The sequence below is a fragment of the Zingiber officinale genome, chromosome 4A (genome assembly GCF_018446385.1).
Source record: "Zingiber officinale cultivar Zhangliang chromosome 4A, Zo_v1.1, whole genome shotgun sequence".
NCBI lineage: Eukaryota > Viridiplantae > Streptophyta > Magnoliopsida > Zingiberales > Zingiberaceae > Zingiber > Zingiber officinale.
This window is the reverse complement of record NC_055992.1, coordinates 122,365,119-122,385,112: the sequence shown is the minus strand read 5'-3', so window position 1 is coordinate 122,385,112 and position 19,994 is coordinate 122,365,119. Positions and strand designations below refer to the sequence as shown.

The window sequence follows — 19,994 nt, the reverse complement described above, 5'->3', positions numbered from 1 at the left end:
ATAGTTTCATAGGAAATGAAAGTCATGATTATGTTCGTACTATGGGTTTAGGTCCTAGTCCTTTCGACATGCATACTCACCCCTTGTTATTCAATGAACATTCAAATGAGTTAATAAAAATGGTTATGGAGAAAGTTGTAGCAGAGTGTATGAAAGTAATGACACCTAGTCTAAATCAAATAAAATTCCAAATAGATGCACTTCAATCAAAGTTAGAGAAGCATGAATCCCCATTGACTCATCTTCATATGGAATCTAGTGAATTTAGTAATCAAAAGGTATCTTTACTTTATTTAAATAACTGATTTTTATAATGAATTTTGATATTTTTATGATACGTACACTATTTTTTATTTAGGTTACAGATAATATTATTTCACATGTACAAGAATTGGGTAACCAACAGGTACATTGATAGTTGTTTCATAAGATTTTTTTTTGCTTTATTAACAAATTTTGGTGACATAGTAGTGTACATATTTTTTTAAGTTGTAAATAAATCTATTTTACAGGTACAACAACTTGAAAGACATAAAGATATTGAGAAACACATGAATCATCATTTTTTATTATGAGATGAAAAGGTTTGTTTAACTTGGGGTTGTTTATGTTATATATGTTGAGTTTTAATTCAAAATATTCCCATTGTTTTTAGTCCCACATTGCTAAGCCAAGAAACTTAGAAGGCTTTATATATGGAAGTCTTCCATGCTAGCTTAGTCAAGTTAAGGAGGACCTACACACATGCGCGGGCCAAGCCCAAATCAGGTGGTTTCAGGGGGTTCGAGCTAGAAATCCATAAATCGAGCGCGACGCACGCGATTATCGCGCGCAGGGGGTGCAAATCCCCAGCTCGTGGGCCTCGGGCGGCCCCGTTTGTTTTTGCCAGTCCGGTTTAGTTTTGTCCGCGCGAGGAAAGCAAAGCAGCGCGTGAGGAAGCGAAGCATCGCGATTCTGTCCACGAGAAAACGACGCACCCGCGCGTGAGAAAGCAAAGCGACGTACGCTTTGGTTCGTACACTGCTTCGAAGTGTATAAATACACTTCCTCTGCTCCTTCTCAATTCACTCCAAAAAAGCAAAGCATTCCTCTGCTCTCTGCTTTCTTCTTCTTCTTCTTCTTCTTCTTCTTCTTCTTCTTCTTTCCAAGTTCTGAGGCTTGATTCTGCGATTTGAGGTTGAGTCCAAGTGCGGCGTTCGTCTTGGAGTGCACCTACGAACGGCGTGAGCGGTTGTCGGATCTTGGGAGAATTTTGCCAGAGAGCCTCTGCACCGTGGGCGAAAATCAATTCTCTAAAGACAGTCGGCACGCCCGACGCTTCGACCGGAGATACACAAATTCCTAACCTTACTCTATTACTGTTTATTGCATGCTCGTCATTTATTGGTGCAATTATTACTGTATTAGTGTAATCAATTTTACTACAATTTTAGAGAATTGATTGTAGCATCAATAAACATGATGAACGATAGGATGACTGGGTCTGATGAGGCTAGCGCCCGACCCAAACGATTTTTCGGGCAAAACTTCAGATGTTGGCAACAACGGATGAAATTTTGGCTTACTACGTTAGGGCTATTCTCCATTATAGAAACATACCCTCCTTCGCCTAATGAAGAGGAACCTGCCCGTAGTGCTACCTTAGAGAGGTTTAAGTAGACCTGTTCAACCGGTCGGTTAACCGGTTTACCGGTTTATCGGTTCCGGTTAATTCCGGTTTATCATGGTTTATGTAAAACCGGTTAACCGACCGGTATTCTTACCGGTTCTACCGATTTCGGTTGAATCGGTTGTGGTCGGTTAACCGGTTCCAACCGAAAACCGGTAAAGATTATTGAGTTTGATAAGTTGCGAAACAAGACCGCACGCAGAATGCGAGTGCGAGGTGGCCGACGTGGCTAGAAGGATCCAAAAAACCAGAGTGCTGCGGTTGGGAGTGCCTGATTTTGATCCTGATAAATCAACGATTACCAAATTGTGAAGAATACGAACATTTTGGTATCCCCGCGAAAGCAATTAATTAAGTAGAAGGTCAACTTTGCAAATCAGCACTCACAAGTCACGACTGTGTTTCAATAATAAATATGGATGTTCTGAAAATAAAATAAAAAATTTAAAAATAAATCTATAGTTTCTGTCTCTTTCTATATTTATATGAAAGGGCTTTATTTTTGAGCTTGGCTTGCGGTCTTGTTTCACCGAAATATGTGATCATAAATGACAGTGGTTCATTTTGTGCGACTTTAACTAAAATTTAATTAAATTTTCTTATAAAAAAAATTAGTCGGTTGCCGGTTTTACCGGTTTATCGGTTAAACCGATAAAAAAAATCTCAAACCGGAAACCGACCGGTTAACCGGTTAAAACCGGTTAACCGGTTAACCGGTAAACCGGAACTGGTAAGCTACCGGTTCTGGTCCGATTTTCGGTTTCTCGGTTTTTTTGCACAGCCCTAGGTTTAAGCAAAGGGATTATCTCTGCCATGGGAGAATCTTGCCTGCTCTCTCAGACGCACTATTTGATATGTACTGCTCAACCTCTTCAGCTAAAGAGCTGTGGAAATCTTTCGATAAAAAATACAACTCCGAAGATTCTGGTTTAGAAAAGTACACTGTGGCAAAATTCCTAAACTTCAAAATGGTTGAAGACAAATATGTGATTGAGCAGACACATGAATTCAAGTCCAAATTCATGGTCTTGCTGAAGGAGATATGTCATTACCTGAAAAATTTCAGGTCTTGTCTATCATCGAAAAATTACCTCCGAGTTGGGAAGATTTTGGCATGACTCTTAAACATCGGAGAGGTAAAATCTCTCTAGAAGATTTGATGATTGCCTTAAATATCGAAGAAGAACATCGGAAGCAACATAAAAATGATGATACAAGAATGCCTATGGATTTTATTCCAAAGGCAAATGTAGTAGTCTCATCTGACAAAAAGAAATTCAAAAATCAGAAAATGAAGAACAAGTTGAAACCCAACTCAAAGGTTCAAAAGAAAATTGGAACCAAACCTAAGCCTTGTTGGGCATGTGGACAGGTTGGACATTATGCCAAATTCTGCCATAAGCGAAAGGACAAGGAGAAAAACCAAAGCAATACGTCCAACATCAAGGCACAAGCAAATGTCATGACTGCTAGTGACGACACCAGCAATAAGTTTGTTACCTTCAAACCCGAACTAAACTTGATCTATCAACCCAATGAATGGTTAGTTGATACAGGTGCTAATGTGCACTGTTGTGCTGATCGCTCTGCCTTCCTTACTTATCAGGTAATTGAAGGCACTTCCGTGACCATGGGAAACCATTCTGCAGCCAGCGTGTTCGGGATATGACAAGTTGACATGAGGTTCACCTCTGGAAAAGTCCTGTCACTGCATGAGGTGCATCATGTTCCAGCGGTCCGTCGGAATTTGACTAGCGGATCAAAGTTAGTCCGTGCTGGTTATGAGTTGAACTTTAAATGTAATAAAGTTGTAATATTACATTTAGGAACCTTTATTGGAAAATGTTACCTTAATGAAGGTTTATTTAAACTCAATGTAGAAAATGCTACTTTAAATAAATCTACTGATATTGCTTATAACATTGAGTCTTATGATATATGGCATGACAGATTAGGACATGTCAATTTTAATACCGTTAAAAGGATGATGAACCTTGACATGATTCCTAAGTATGCTATAAATGATAAGAAAAAATGTGAAGTTTGTGTGCAATATAAACAAACCCGAAAACCCTTCAAATCAGTTGATAGAAATTCTGATATTTTAGAATTGATCCATACTGATTGTTGTGAGTTTAACGGTGTAATAACGAGAGATCATAAAAGGTATTTCATCACCTTCATTGATGATCACTCTCGTTATTGTTATGTTTATTTGCTGAAAATTAAGGATGAAGCTTTAGATAAATTTATGGTTTTTAAATCTGAAGCTGAGAATCAAAAAAACAAATCTATTAAGAGGTTAAGGTCTGATAGGGGTGGAGAGTTTACTTCGAACCTGTTTCAAAAATTTTGTCAAGATACAGGTATAATTCACGAGGTAACTGCTCCATATAGTCCTCAATCCAACGGTATAGCAGAACGGAAAAATTGAACCCTTGAAGATATGATTAATTCCATGTTAGGCAGTTCCGGGTTACCCAACTTCATGTGGGGGGAGGCTTTATACACTGCATGTCATGTGTTAAATAGAGTCCCCATGAAGTCAAGGGAGAAAACCCCATACAAGCTTTGGAAAGGCCGGAAGACAAGTTTGAAATACCTTAAAGTGTGGGGGTGCCTTGCAAAGGTACTAGTACCTGAACACAGAAGGAAAAAGCTTGGTCCAAAGACCGTAGATGGTATCTTCTTGGGTTATGCTCAAAATAGTATTGCATATATGTTTCTGATTATTAAATCTGGAATAGATGCAAATACTATTGTAGAACTTTGTGATGTTACATTTTTTGAGGATATATTTCCTATGAAGACGAGAACACCTCAATCTATATCTGGTAACCCAACTAGAGATATATCTGCTTCCGTAGAGACCCCATTATCCGTAGAAAGTACACCCTCCTCAAGTCACTCTAGACTAGATGAATCTAGAGAGTGTACAGAATTGAGAAGGAGCAAGAGACAACGTGTGTCTACGGATTTAGGCCAGGACTTTATCACCTATAATATAGAAGGTGACCCTGTGACATATCGAGATGCTATGGCTTCTCCTGAAGCTAAGCACTGGAAAGAGGCCATTAAAAGTGAAATGGACTCTATTATCTCTAATGCCACTTAGGAGTTGGTAGATTTACCTCCTGGGTGTAACACTATAGGATGTAAATGGGTGTTTAAAAGAAAACTAAAACCTGATGGGTCAGTAGATAAATTCAAAGCCCGCCTAGTTGCTAAGGGATTTAAACAGAAAGAAACGATTGACTATTTTAACACTTATTCTCCTATTACTAAAATTACTACAATCCGAGTGTTGATAGCATTGGCATCCATATATCATCTTGAGGTTCATCAAATGGATGTCAAAACGGCATTCCTTAATGGAGATCTTGAAGAAGAGATATATATGGATCAGCCTAAGGGACATGTAGTTTCTGGAAATGAGAATAAAGTCTGTAGGTTAGTTAAATCTCTTTATGGTTTGAAGCAAGCCCCAAAGCAGTGGCACGAAAAATTTGATAGAGCTATGCTATCGTTTGGCTTTGAAATGAATGACTCTGATAAATGTGTGTATGCTAAAATGAAAGGTGATAATTGTATTATCTTATGTTTATATGTAGATGATATTCTGCTGTTTGGATCTAACCTTTCTATTATTAATAAGACTAAGACCCTCTTAAGTGGTAAGTTTGATATGAAGGATATGGGTTGTGCTGACATGATTTTAGGGCTGAAGTTGACTCGATCAACTGATGGAATAACAATTTCTCAGTCACTCTACATTGAGAGAGTATTAGAGAAATATGGCTATAGCCAAGTTAAATCTGTAGTCACACCATATGATCCTTCAAAAACTCTCCACAAGAATAAGAGTGGTGTGGCAGTATCTCAATTAAGATATTCACAAATAATAGGTAGTCTAATGTATTTAGCAAATTGTTCTAGACCTGATATTTCTTTTGCTATATTGAAATTGAGCAGGTTTACTAGCTGTCCGGACAGAACGCATTGGGATGCATTAGACAGAGTACTCAGATATCTAAAAGGCACTATATCCTTGGGCTTGTGGTATGGGAGATTCCCTGTAGTCCTGGAGGGATATAGTGATGCTAGTCGGATAGCGGATACTGCTGAGTGTAAAGGCGTTACTGGTTATGTCTTTACACTTGGAGACGGTGCAGTTGCTTGGAGGTCTGTTAAACAGACGATTATAATCCGTTCTACATCTGAGGCAGAATTGTGTGCTTTGGATACCACAGTAACTGAAGCTGATTGGCTGAAGGGTCTTCTTTCTGAAATTCCCTTGATGATGAAGCCAATACCTTCTATTTCAGTACACTGTGATAATCAAACAACAATAGCTCAGATTAGAAGCTCCAAGTATAACCAGAAACAGAAGAGACATGTACGAATACGATTAAAGTCTATTCGTGAGTTAGTGTCTCTTGGAGTGGTGTCATTGGACTTTGTAAGTTCAAAGGACAATATTACTGATCCACTCACTAAAGGGTTTGATTCTGAGAAAATCAAGAGATCCAATAAAGGAATGGGACTAAGGCCTGTCCTGGATTCATCTATAGCAGCAACCCAACATATCTGATTGGAGATCCCAAGAAGTAGGTTCAATGTGGTATAAACAAGCTATAAGGATGAATCGTAAGGATCAAATTGATTGAGATGTAATCTCATAGTCTCTTCCCTGGATAGATGTTTGACTGCTAGTAAGGATGAGCTTAGGAGCTCTTAATGAGTTCAAGGTCTTAATGACAGGATGCTTGCAGTACATCCTTGGAGAACTCACCTATGTAAGTATAACTGTGGGGCCGCAGTGTGGGGGGTCTAGGCAACTCTCCTTAGCACTTATGAAACAAGATTCGGTGGCATGGCCGTAATGCACCAACCCAGAAGGATTCAACCGTCGTCAGTGATGAGTTGTTACCAATTGATCTTCACATATAAAAGGTTTAAGATCAAAACTCAGTTCTCTTCAAACCTATGTGAATAAGATTGGTATACTTAGGTGAAAATTCAAACCGGAAGGTATTTTCACTGAAAGCTCATTGCAACCAAGTCTCAGAACATATCTTTATTTTTCGATCAAAATAATTTGAATTAGTGGGGGATTGTTGAGTTTTAATTCAAAATATTCCCATTGTTTTTAGTCCCACATTGCTAAGCTAAGAAGCTTAGAAGGCTTTATATATGGAAGTCTTCCATGCTAGATTAGTCAAGTTAAGGAGGACATACACGCATACGCGGGCCAAGCCCAAATCAGGTGGTTTCAGGGGGTTCGAGCCGGAAATCCATAAACCGGGCACGACGCACGCGATTATCGCGCGCAGGGGGGGTGCAAATCCCCAGCTCGTGGGCCTCGCGCTTACGAGCGGCCCGGTTCGTTTTTGCCAGTCCGGTTTAGTTCACCCGATTCGTTTGTGCCTCTAGTCCGGTTTGGTTCTATCCGCGTGAGAAAGCAAAGCGATGTACGCTTTGGTGCGTACATCGCTTCGAAGTGTATAAATACACTTCCTCTGCTCCTTCTCAATTCACTCCAAAAAAGCAAAGCATTCCTCTGCTCTCTGCTTTCTTCTTCTTCTTCTTCTTCTACTTCTTTCCAAGTTCTAAGGCTTGGTTCTGCGATCTGAGGTTGAGTCCGAGTGCGGCGTTCGTCTTGGAGTGCACCTACGAACAGCGCGAGCGGTTGTCGGATCTTGGGAGGATTTTGCCAGAGAGCCTCTGCACCGTGGGCGACAATCAATTCTCTAAAGACAGTCGGCACACCCGACGCTTCGACCTGAGATACACAAATTCCTAACCTTACTCTATTACTGTTTATTGCATGCTCGTCATTTATTGGTGCAATTATTACTGTATTAGTGTAATCAATTTTACTACAATATATACATATAGTTGTAAGATAGAGGATTATATGTTGGATGATGAGACTTCTTATTGAAAAGTTATATTTATTGATTTTTTTGAACTATATATATTATAAATTATCTTTACATCTAATTAGAGTTTTTTTTTTAATGTTCAGGATTTTGATGAAAAAGGATTATAGAACTTATCTTTAAATCATGAGGAGTTGCTTAGACTTTCTTGTGTAACTTTTACGGGAATAGTATTTTTTTTCTTATCAAATTAATGATGCATATGTAGATATTTCTATTATTGGATGAATGTTTAATGATTGTAGAATTTTATATTATGTATATCACTTTTAATTATAAAAAGATTTTTCCTTTTATTTTGAAATGACAATTCAATAAATCTTATCTAGATTAATTTGTATAGTAAATATTTTTTAAGATTATTAATTTTTGTCATAATTATTATATCTAACAAGTTAAAACATTGGGAACTGTAATTTACTGTCTTCACTTCTATTTGAGACAGTATATTACCATTTCAATTTAGTTTCTCTAGTTTTTTCATAGGATAAGACACACTACAAGAAAAATGTCATTCAACAACACTCAAACAACAACAGTTTTATACCAAACCGTTGTCTTTTTATCTTTTAACAACGGTTTTAACAAAAACTGTTGTCTTTTAGTAATTTTTTTGGCCTATGACAACGGTTTTTAAAAACTGTTGTCAATTTATGTTTTTTTGAGGATACGACAACGGTTTTTAAAGGGAACGACAACAGTTTTTAAAAACTGTTGTCTATGTGCACTTTTTTGGGATTACGACAACAGTTTTTAAAAACCGTTGTCTATTAAGTGTTGTTGAATGTGATTATTTTTTCTTTCGCCACTTTTTCTCCTTCGTCATTTGTCTGTTTTACGCTTTGTTTTTTTTCTGTCTCTTTCCCAAAACCCTACTCTCGCCGCCTCCTCCTCACCGCCCTCTTCGCCGCCTCCCTCTTCGCCGCCTCCCTCCTCACCGCCTTCTTCGCCGCCTCCCTCCTCACCGCCCTCTTCGTCGCCTCAACTTTCGGCCTCGCCACCTCCTCCTCGCGGCCTCTACTTTCAGCCATCTTCACCGCCTCCTCCTCGTCGCCTCGACTTTCAGCCAGTTCCAACACAAGAAGGAAGAAGAAGGAAGGAGGAGGAGGAAGATGGAAATCCCTCTCCTGATTGTCTCACTGATCTTTCTCTGCTTCTTTTCCTCTGCTCTCTCATCTTCTGTGGTCACCTATTTACCTGGATTCCAAGGCCCCCTTCCCTACATGACCAAGGGAAGCTTGGTCTACGATCGGCGGCGGTGAATCATGTTTCGGCGTCTCCTGTTGCAGCATCCCCGCCGTGGCGTCGCCACTGGCTTCCTCTCTCTCACTGCCTTCACTCTCGGTTCCTCCGACGGCCCCTCCCTCCCCACAAGTAACCCTCCTTTCTTCCTTTTCCCTTCACCTCCTTTCTCAATATTTTCTCTTCTTTCTCACGCATGTGCTCCCCTTCGTAAAAGATGTTGCCATTTCGATATGCGATCCGTTTCGGCAATTTCTGTCTTCTACTTCGTCGATTTTCTCGCAAGATTTCACGCTTCCATTCTCAGTCTTTTCTCCAGGTTTAAACCTAACCTATCGTCCTTAAAGTTTTCTTTCATCGATTTGGAGTTGCATAATCTTTTAATCTGATTCGTAGAGTTTTTTGCACGGCATTTTCCAACCGCGTGCCCTCTTCCACCTCCGGATTCAAGTAAGGACGTGGCATGCTGCAGTGGATGCCTCAAAAGGAACTCTATTGTCAAAGCGGCCACGGCAGCTGGTCCTGCCGTGGTGAATATATGTCTTACTGAAGGTGAAAGGACTTTATTGTGTCTTCAGATTTCCTCAATATGTGGATTTTTTTAGGTGTATTCGTTTGAACGATGAGCTTTTTCCAATACTTCTTTTCAGATGTATATGGTCCTATGCCTATAATGGGTATAGGGTCTGGCACTATCATTGATCCTGATGGGACGATCTTGACCTGTGCACATTGCATAGCAGACTTTTCTAGTAGGCAAGTGATCTCAAAAGGCAAAGTGAGTATGCAAACCTACAACTTAGTTATTCATCTTGATGAAGAAATGCGCTTAGAACTGGATGAGGACTGAGAATTTGAATTTGCAAGTTATATCCAGTTGGACTTGGTTACAAATACTATCTGGGTGAAGTTACAAGCAATTAGATTTCATCATGTAGACTAATAAAGATTGTGACTCATGTCTTAGTCCACCTTTGTAGGGCGGAAATTGTAGAAGATTGCAAGATGCATATCGGTCTTTTTGAAGTTTCCTTGGTTAGCTTGCTGTCATACAAGTTTGAAAGATGTTCTCCTAACTCAGTCTGGTTCATATCTGACTATGCTAAGTTTGCTTGAGATGATGAGATGTAATAGTCCTGGACCATATCTTTAAGTTTCCTGGACCATATAAGGGAAGCTTGGTCTACCATCCTTATTCCTGGACCAAGGTAACTTCTTCTTCTTGATCAGTAATTGAGGAAGCAATATGATACATGCTTTTTTCCTGTCTGCGTGAAAACATTCGTGCAGGTAGCCAACATTATCTTTGTAGATTCCCCGTTGGGTTCTGGATTCTCATACTCAAGAAAATATGAAGGGTATGATGCCAACGATACTTTTTGGTCCGAACAGGCTTCTAAGTTTCTTTTACAGGTGGGAAAGATCATATATATTCCTGATGTAATTACTGTAAGTGCCTTAAATATGAAATCTTTCACTTTTGCAGTGGCTTGTTGAGCACCCACAGTTCATCTCCAATCCCCTCTACATTGCTGGGGATTCATATGCTGAAAAAATTGTATCAAACACTTAATCATTCGCTAGACTTTTTGAATTGTTTTTTTGCAATCACCTTGAGAACAATAAGTTAACTGGTGATCTATCATTTTTGGATGGCCTATCAAATTTACAAGAACTGTATGTCCTTTCTTGCCATTATATTGTCATTTAACGAACATCAATGTTTGCCCAAATTTGTTCTCTTTTAACGTTTGGCTTTGTCTAGCACCAACTCCAGCATGAAGTAACTATTGAGCTTGCAGGTACGTGCAGAACAATATGCTGTCCGGAACAGTACATGGTCATCTTCTTGGCAAAAATATAGTTTTCACGTGGGTATTTCTTATTAGATTGTGTTGAATATCTCTTTAAGTCCTACTTTCCAATGAAATTACAATTATCAAACTTGGGTATGCTATTTTGAGGCGTATCCCCAAGAAACTTAGACTATTTTCAAGAGAAGGTAGGTACGACTCAATACAACTGACTAACTTTTGTCTGAAACATGTATATGAATTAAAGATATTGTTTTTTCATTTGCAGATGATCTTCCACCTCCCCAACCATTCCAAGAGTTAAGTGCTTCTTTTAGAGGATTTGGCATTGAAACAACACATAGATATTGGTTATCTGAAATCAACGATGCCACATAAAACTTTGCTAAAAAAGTTGGTTCTGGGGGCTATGGGACTATGTATTATGGAAAGTTGAAAAACGGAAAAGAAATTGCCGTCAAAGTTCAAACCAATGATTCTTGTCAGGGAAACAGACAGTTCTCAAGTGAGGTAGCCGTTTACATAGCTTTGGGTAAAAGGGTTACTCTTAATTACTTAGATGATTGCTTAGCCAAACCAAAAAGATATGCTTAAGGTTCTTCATAAAGTGTGTTTATGGTAGCTTGCTGAAGGATTACACTAAGTTATTATTGCACCAGTTTGACCAATAAAATTTGTTCCAGGTTTCTCTACTTTCAAGAATACATCACAGAAATCTGGTTGAATTTCTCGGTTACTGCCAGCAAGAAGGCAAAAGCATTCTTGTATATGAGTTTATGCATAATGGAGCACTGAAAGAGCATCTTCATGGTAAGCATCATTTTGTTATGTTTCATATTTATCTAAGTTAAGAGTAATTAGTTGGTTCTGGGTATTCGCAGGCTCCTTGTCTCAGGAAAGTCCCATCAGTTGGATAAACAAATTTAACTCTTTGTATAAATCCTTTCACACTTGATACGCATATTGGTGTAATAAGCAAACTTAACGCTTTGTATAAACATGTCAAAGGTCCAGTAGCTCTTGACATATTACAACCTCTAATGTTGGTGATAAAAATATATACTGGAGACTAGCTAGACTTGTTGTTTAATTGGATTAAAATCATGTGATTTTTATTTTCACAGGAAGTAAAAGGGTGTTATATACTTAGCCAGTTTTGGTACTTTAATCACAGGAATTGCACAAGTAGAGAAGATTTGATCCAACAAAACAATATACTTTGGCATATATATGTGTGATATATTGTTATGAGTACTATTTAGTTTTGTAAAGTTTGGTGATGTTTGGATGTTGATGTTTGGTACTTTAATGATGTTTGGATTGTAGGTTCTTGATCAATGATATTTTGTAGATAACTTGAACTGAAAGTGAATTATGCAGTAATTTTAATTTGTGCCTAGAAAGAAGTATTGTTATCATATTCAATTGTGTACAGCGTCTTTGTCATTATCATCTTTATGCCATTTACTCCTGGGAAATGACTTAACTTGCAATCATATGCTATTTACCTCAGGGAAAAGATAATGATCCCGTACCCAGAAAGGAGAAGAAAAGAGAAGCTAGGAGGGAGGAGAAACCAGAAAAGGCTGCAGTTATTGATATGGTGTTTAGAAGATGCACAGGCTGTTTAGAAGATGCACAGGTAGAGAAGACTTGATCCAACAAAATAAGATATTTTGGATTTTATATATATGTGTGATATATTGTTATGGGTACTATTTTGTTTTGTAAACTTTTGTGATGTTTGAATGTTGATGTTTTGTACTTTAATGATGTTTGGATGATGATGTTTGGTACTTTAATGAAATTTGCATTGTAAATATTGATTATGTTTGGATTGTAGGTTTTTTATCAATGAAATTTGCACTAGATGATTTGCACTGGATGAAATTTGCACTGGATGATGATGTTTTTTATAAACTGTTGAGTAGGAAAAGATTAATAAATTTTTTATTTATTGTCAACATGTTGTATATTGTACCCAAAGACATCAGTTTAAATATGTCAAACTGTTGTCAATGGCGTTAAAAGACAACAGTGAAAAATCATTGTCAAACTGATGTTAATTAACATTGTTCGCTAAAAAGACAACGGTTTTTAACCGTTGTCAAACCGATGTCATTGGCAAAAAAGACAACGGTTTTTAGCCGTTGTCGTAGACAGTTCAAAACTGTTGTTGAAGAGCCTAGGCATACGCTCAAAGACAACGGTGAAAAACTGTTGTCTTTGAAGGAAAAGACAACAGTTTTTCACCGTTGTAAAAAATGTTGTCTTTGCCTTCAAAAACAACGGTTAAAAACTGTTGTCGTTGGCCACCCCTTTTAACAACACAGCCTTTAACAACAGTTCAAAATGGCCTACGACAACGGTTTAAAACCGTTGTTGTTTGTCTTTTTTCTTGTAGTGACATAACATTTGAGACAAAAAAAATAACTGTCTTAAATACTTTTGAGACGATTGAACAACCGTCTCATCATAGTCTTAAATAGCATTTGAGACAGTACAACTATCTCAATATTTTTTTGAGACCCTTGCATTGGAGACGAGTGCATTACTGTCTCAAAGACATTTTGAGACATTAATTTTATAATTTAAGACATATTTTGTTGTGTCTCAAAAGTCTAGTTTTCTAATAGTGAATGCGAATGAATTTACTGATTTAGATATGGAGTTGGCATTTTTATCAATTCTAAATTATTATTTTATTGGGATTAACTAAATAAGCGTTATATAAGACATCAAAAATTGGTATAATACATTAAGGAACCATTTAATCAAATGAATTGCTAGAGGTAATTATCACGGTACAATTTAAGTGTAGGCAAAATGATATATTAAAATCGAGACTGATTTGTCCATCGTAAACTCAACAATCCAGATCGCATTTTATTTGAGCTTTCGTCAGGGGAACCTGATCCATCTATTTTGAATTCAAAAATCTATAATGTCTCCCCTGCTATGCAACGGCAGAGCTCTCATATGATCTCTTCTGTATTCATAGTACAATTTTTTATTTGGACTTACTTTGAGATATTTTTCAACTATGAGATAACAAACATTAAATATTGGATCTAAATTTAATTTGATGATCAATAGAAAATTTTTAAGAAATCAAATCAATCATTTTTGGTATTAATCAATCCGAAGGATTGAATATATGATATTAAAAAAAATTGATCCGTCCACCTAAGATCCAACAAACTAGATTATGTTCTTTCCCATGTGCACTAATTGAATTATGTCATATCACTTATAAAGAGGTTTCTCAAGCTCTTTACAAGGTTTGTTCGATCTGGCCCCTAGGTACTATCCTGACTCTTTTTTATTTATACGGGTATATCACATAAGGTTTTATCTTAATATTTAAGAGTTAGGTTATGATATGAACTATAAAAATAATTTAGATGCTCATGAGATGTATAAGATAAGAGATCTGGCAAAATTATATTGTTGCCTAATTTTTTTTATTTTATACTATAATTCTAAATACTAAGACAAAATCTTAAATGGTATACTCATAACAATTTTTTTTTTAAAAAAAAAAAGACATACAAAAGAGGATTGGGGCAGTGACTGTAGGTGCAAAATCGAATGAACCCTTTACAACAACACAAGCAACTTTTAAAATTTTTAAAATAAATAAATAAATTTATATTATAAAATCCAATAACTAACCAAACTATTTTAAATATAAAAATTTAAAACAATCAAAACATAAAAGTTTAAAATAATCAAATAAATCTAAATTGAGAATTTGGTATTATTTAAACAAATCAAGATCAAACTAAGTTTGAATCCTGCTTATAAAAAGCATACCAAGTTAAACTTACATTTCAACAACCTAATTTATTTTAGGTTTAACTTGATTTAACTTCATTTTTTTTATCAAATAAACTTGAACTCCATAAAACTTAGCACACCTTGATTCACTTACGCCCTAGTCAGTGCTACACATCTCCCTATACCTCACTCTTTAGATAATCTCATTTAGTTTTATTGACTTTCTCTGGGATAATCGGTCTGGTCCCATGAAAATTTTTCACCGATCATCAGGATAAATCGGGAAGTACACGTGACAGCCAGCCCAGAATCCCAGCATCTTTTGATCACACCTCTTATTTGGAATAAAAATTCCTATAACTACGTCGTAGCTAAGGTTTGAACCGTGAATATTCAGATGACAATTTAGATATTCTACCACGACATCATACCTCGAGACACTACACATCTCCCTCGTAGGATATGAACATGAGTTAAATTGAATCGATTAAACTATAACAACATAAAAGATTCATGCTCTTTCCTTTCTAAGATAATTTTATATTCTTTCAGTTTCTATTCTAAGTGTTTTATTATCTATAAATTATTTTTAAAAATCAATATTCTAAAATTATTTATTAAAAATATAAATTTTAATTTTTTTCCCAATCATTTTCCAATTTTATTGTATAGAACTTACTCGAATTATTTTCCAAAGTTTTATTGATGTCAAAAATTTTCCAACGTTACAACTTCTGTGCCAACGAAGTTAAATTTTATTATCCTAAAAAATTATATTTAAGTTAATTAGGAATCAAATAACATAATCCATATAAATCTAAAAAGTATTCAATAATGTTAATAAATTAACAAGAGCAATATTTACTATCTAGAATTGCACACTGTTTAAATAAGGAATTATATAAAATTTAATTAAATACTTTCTAATTAATTTAGTTTATTAAATACATTTTATTAATTGATTAACTTTTTAGGGGGAAAAAACGTATTTTGATGATTTCCCTTTTTTGATTCATAAAAATACTTGTTTTATTTTTAGTTTAAAATGATTTAACTAATCTAAATTAAAACCTTTCTTTATTTGTTATATTTTACATGTTGTCCCGTGTGTGTTGACTTTGAAATATGGTCAACGAACAGAGAACACGAAAATCGATAATAAGGAGCCCGCCTGAATTCTTATGGCTAAGATGGCAAAGAATCATTTTCGTGATCTTTCAAGATTTTCCATTTTTACTGCGGTAAAATGTCAACGGTAAGATTTACTCCCGTACAATTTTCTTTTTCTTTTTCTTTTTCTTCCTTGGATTGTGCTGGAAAGTCCTTATCCACTGGGAGAGGCCACACCGGAGCTGTTGGACGTGTGACATTGTCCCTCCCTTGATGGGTGGATGCTCGGGTGGACCTTCCTTTTCCTCCATTGGCGACATTGTTGCATTCATTTCTTACCGGTTGATGTCGAGCTGCTTGGACTCTTTTGCTTGGGAGCTTCCGATTCAGAAAGCAACAAGTACTGAATGATTGGAGTAACAATCTCTGTAAAGATTTCCGCTCCCGATTGGATCAGTAGGTAAAAGTTTCGATTTTTACTGCAAAGTTCGCTCCTTGGATCGATCCCTAGGGTTTCGGCGACCGCGAGCATAAAAGAAATAGGTTTTCGAGCCCATTGACGTCGTCCACAAGGTTGCATCGACCTGGTCGTTACTCTGGTTTCTCCACTTCGTTTCGTTCTCCAAAACCCCAATTTTTTTTTTCTTGATTGCAGAAAACCCTAATTTGTTGCCTAGTGCTGGTTGTTTTCTTCCTGGTCTTGTTTTAACCTAGTTCCACCTACCTTTGATTCCTCCCCGTAAATACTCCATCCCTGCAGTTTACTCAGATATCTATAAACCCTAGGTCTTTGTTTGCTGTTCAGAAAGCCGTCAGATCTGAAATCGAAGCAAAAAATCCCACCTTGTTCGCCGGAGTCGAACGATTCGAGGGCACCCCCCTTTCTTCCCCATTTGGTTTCCCGATTTAGCTCCATGGTGATGGAAGTGGAAAGTTGTGGCTCGTCCTGGACTAGAGAGCAGGAGAAGGCATTCGAGAATGCGTTAGCAACCCATCCAGAGGATTGCAGTGATCGGTGGGAGAAAATCGCAGCTGATGTGCCTGGGAAAACTGTTGAAGATGTAAAGAGCCACTATGACCTTCTAGTAGAGGATGTCAATAGCATCGAGTCCGGCAGAGTCCCTCTACCTTCCTACCCGTCTTCATCGGACTGCGGTGACCATGCCACTGACACTGGCGGCAGCGGCAAGAAGGGTGGGAACGGCGATGGCAGTCACAGCGGGAAAGCATCTCGGGCAGAACAAGAGCGCAGAAAGGGAATAGCTTGGACTGAAGATGAGCACAGGTTAACTCACTCAATTCGTTCCGTCTTTGTACTTGTCCAGTTAATTTTTTCTGATTCTCAATTGAATACCACTCGACTATTAAGCTCTGACTTCTCTGCAAATTTAACTTGCGACATACTCTGAGGATATCTGAATTGTGTTAGTTTGCTACCTGAAATCTCTAGTTATTTGGTGTTCTTGGGCTACAATGGAATTTTCGATTGCTTCTGCATCATAACCAACTGTGACTTATCAGTGTCACTTAGATCTGTCTGGTTCACTTAAGACTTACGGTAAGACGGTGCTACGACACTTCTTAGTTATTGTTTGGTACGATAAAGATAAGGGTAAGCATTAGAAAATCTTGCTTTCCTGAGTGCTTACAAGGTGGATTGTTGGTTTTTTAAATGTCCGTGTTGAAATGAAACCTTAGGTGTAGATCCTTATTGTCTTGGTTGTAATAGTCCTACGGAGCCTAAGTTTTGAAATGTTTCCTTGTTTATTTCTTTCGAAAATTTCAAGTTAAATTATTCTTTTTCCATATCAAAATCCTACTTAGAAATTAGTGGTGCGAGCGAAAATAGTTGAGGGATAGTAGATGGTTGCCTCTTATTTAGTTGGTACTGCTGCAAACTTCCTTGTTTACTATTTTGAGCAATCTTTCACTTTATCAAATATCGTATCTGCTATGAGTTTCATTGGTGTAATGTGAACCAGTTTAAAACCCACACTGTCGGTCATTTCTTAGTGTTTAGATTGTCTTGCTTGACTTGCAATAATTTAATTTACAACACATATTTATAAAATTTCTTCACACCAAGAAATAGGGCTATAAATGAACTGAACATTCATGAACAAGCCTGGCGTTCGGCCTGGTAAGAGTTTGTTTATGTTCGTTCAATATACAGAAGATCAATTAAATAAACAAGTTCAAACAACTCGTTTAACTAAACGAACAAGCTTGAACACATATGTGTTCAGCTCGTTAACGTTCGTGAACCATGTTCGTGAATATGTTCGTGGGCAATGTTCGTGAATAATGTTCGTGAATAACATTCGTGAACAATATTCATGAACCATTCATGTTCATCAATAATTTTTTTTTCAACTTGCTAAATAAATTTTAAAAAAAATCAAAATGAACAAATAGATTTGTATTATCAAGTTCAATAACTAATCAAACAAGCTTAAAATTTAAAAGTTTTAAACAATCAAACAAGCTTGAATTTAGAGTTCGATAACATCTAAACGAACCAAGCTTAAGCTAAGCTCAAATCAAGCTCAAGCTCATAAAAAATAAACCAAGTCAAGCTTAAACATTTATTTTAACAGTTTGATTCATTTTAGGCTCAGCTTGGCTTGGTTACCTTATCAAACAAGTTTGAACAGCGCAAAGCTTGGCTCGGCTTAGCTTGTTTATAGCCCTACCAAGAAACTTGGGATCTTATTGCTTTATCCGGTCATCCGCGGCTGAGTTCATATCTGAAACATAACTTGTTACAATTATCAACTTTACGTCACTAGAAGTGCTAGCCAAGTACTTTGCAAATATGATGATGATTACGTACATCCTGTATTATGTTCATTTATCGACTTTATCTTAGCTAGAAATGCTAGCCAAGTACTTTGCGAACATGATCAAACACACAAATGCTGCATATCGTCTTGGTAATTTAACTGTGTGTTTATATCTTCAAAATTCTACAAACTTCTGTAACATGAATCTGCAGTTATGACTGACCATTACGAGTGGAACTGTGTTTTGTTTAACCATTTCACGGGAATTGTTCATGAATATCTATCGATCTTGGGGATTGGTTATCAAGATGTAAACGAATAGTTTACTACTTGTCAAATTAGATCAGAATAAAAGAATGAACCATAGTAGGCCACATTCTTGTAACTTGTGATATTAACTCACAGAATATGAGTTATGTCCCAGAGGCTGGTACGATATCGAACTGTTTTTGTGATAACGCAATTAAGAGGTTATAGTGAAAGTATCGATTTTCATACACGGTATTTACATGGCAAATGCACAACCATCACGAAGGTAGGTTTTTTGTAGATATCAAACTACTAACTCCTTGTACAGGTTTTTTTTTCTGATATTCTTGTAATGTACGGTTGATTAGTTGCTTTCGTGCTCGTCGTTAGATGTTTCACTGTTTCATTGCCCGTTCTTTTCGAGTTCTAACTTTTGAATCAACTACAGATTATTTCTCCTCGGACTTGAAAAATACGGGAAAGGTGATTGGAGGAGCATTTCTCGCAACTTTGTGATATCAAGAACACCAACACAAGTTGCAAGCCATGCGCAGAAATACTTTATTCGGCTCAACTCAATGAACAAAGAGCGTAGAAGGACCAGCATTCATGACATTACGAATGTCGGCGGCGATGGAGATGTATCAGCTCCTCAAGGTCCGATCACCGGTCAGGTTAGCGGGTCGGTTACAAGTACAACGAAGCCCATCAAACAATCTTCTCAGCCATCAGGTGTGAATATGTTTGGAGCAACGATCGGGCAGCCAGTGGCCGGCCCTCTTGGTCCAGCAGTAGGCACTCCAGTTAGTCTTCCTGGAGCACCTCACTTTGCATACGGCGTTCGAGCCCCAGTTTCTGGAGGCGCAGCGCCCGGTGGCCCGGTGAACAGGCCCCCGATGAAAAATCCAATGCCTCCAACATCGGCTAATAGATAGTAGTTGTAGCTTGCCAGGTTGCTTGCAATGCATCTCCATCGATTGTTTCAAAAATAAGTGGATAGACTGCAACGGCATCGTTTCTGAATTTCTAGTAGTTGCCGGAGAGTCCAAAGGTGCTTAATTACTGATTGCTTCTTCTCGCCGGCATTGAAACATAAGCATCGATCCATGTAGTCGATGTATCCAAAGCTTGTAACTCTTGTATTCTTCTTGTTACTTGTATGGTGACCCTCTCTCATCTGTTGTAGAACACAAGTGCAAAATTGAGATGTTAATGTTATTGCAGCACTTCACATGCAGTTTCTCAAGTAAGCATCAGAGTTTGAATCACAATGATGATGAATATTTTGAAAGTCGGCCTTTTAATGTGCATAAGTTTTGTTTTAGATTTCCTGGATAGACAAATTAGGAGAAAACATCTTCTAACTTCATGATTAGTCGGATGATTAGTCGGATTAAATGTGGGG

General features: G+C 37.3%; 1 protein-coding gene and 1 long non-coding RNA gene across 2 annotated transcripts; both read left to right on the top strand.

Moving 5' to 3' along the window:
* Positions 1–11,108: 11,108 nt before the first annotated feature.
* On the top strand, positions 11,109–12,209 carry LOC121973610. The gene is made up of 3 exons (XR_006109682.1): positions 11,109–11,177; positions 11,351–11,477; positions 12,181–12,209. It is a non-coding gene; the product is annotated as an uncharacterized LOC121973610 (long non-coding RNA).
* Positions 12,210–15,777: 3,568 nt separating this feature from the next.
* Positions 15,778–19,857, top strand: LOC121970868 (transcription factor SRM1-like). Its single transcript, XM_042521863.1, has 3 exons — positions 15,778–16,017; positions 16,363–16,842; positions 19,038–19,857. The coding sequence occupies exons 1-3, from the start codon at positions 15,965–15,967 to the stop codon at positions 19,522–19,524; spliced, it is 1,020 nt and encodes a 339-aa protein (XP_042377797.1). The 5' UTR covers positions 15,778–15,964; the 3' UTR covers positions 19,525–19,857.
* The last annotated feature ends 137 nt before the right edge of the window (positions 19,858–19,994 follow it).

Excerpts from the sequence above, each read along its gene's own strand:
- LOC121970868 (XM_042521863.1), top strand. The coding sequence starts at position 15,965 with ATGATTGGAGTAACAATCTCTGTAAAGATTTCCGCTCCCGATTGGATC. Across the intron at positions 16,018-16,362 it reads GCTCCCGATTGGATCAGTAG|AAAGCCGTCAGATCTGAAAT; the intron begins GTAAAAGTTTCG and ends TTTGCTGTTCAG. Across the intron at positions 16,843-19,037 it reads TGGACTGAAGATGAGCACAG|ATTATTTCTCCTCGGACTTG; the intron begins GTTAACTCACTC and ends AATCAACTACAG.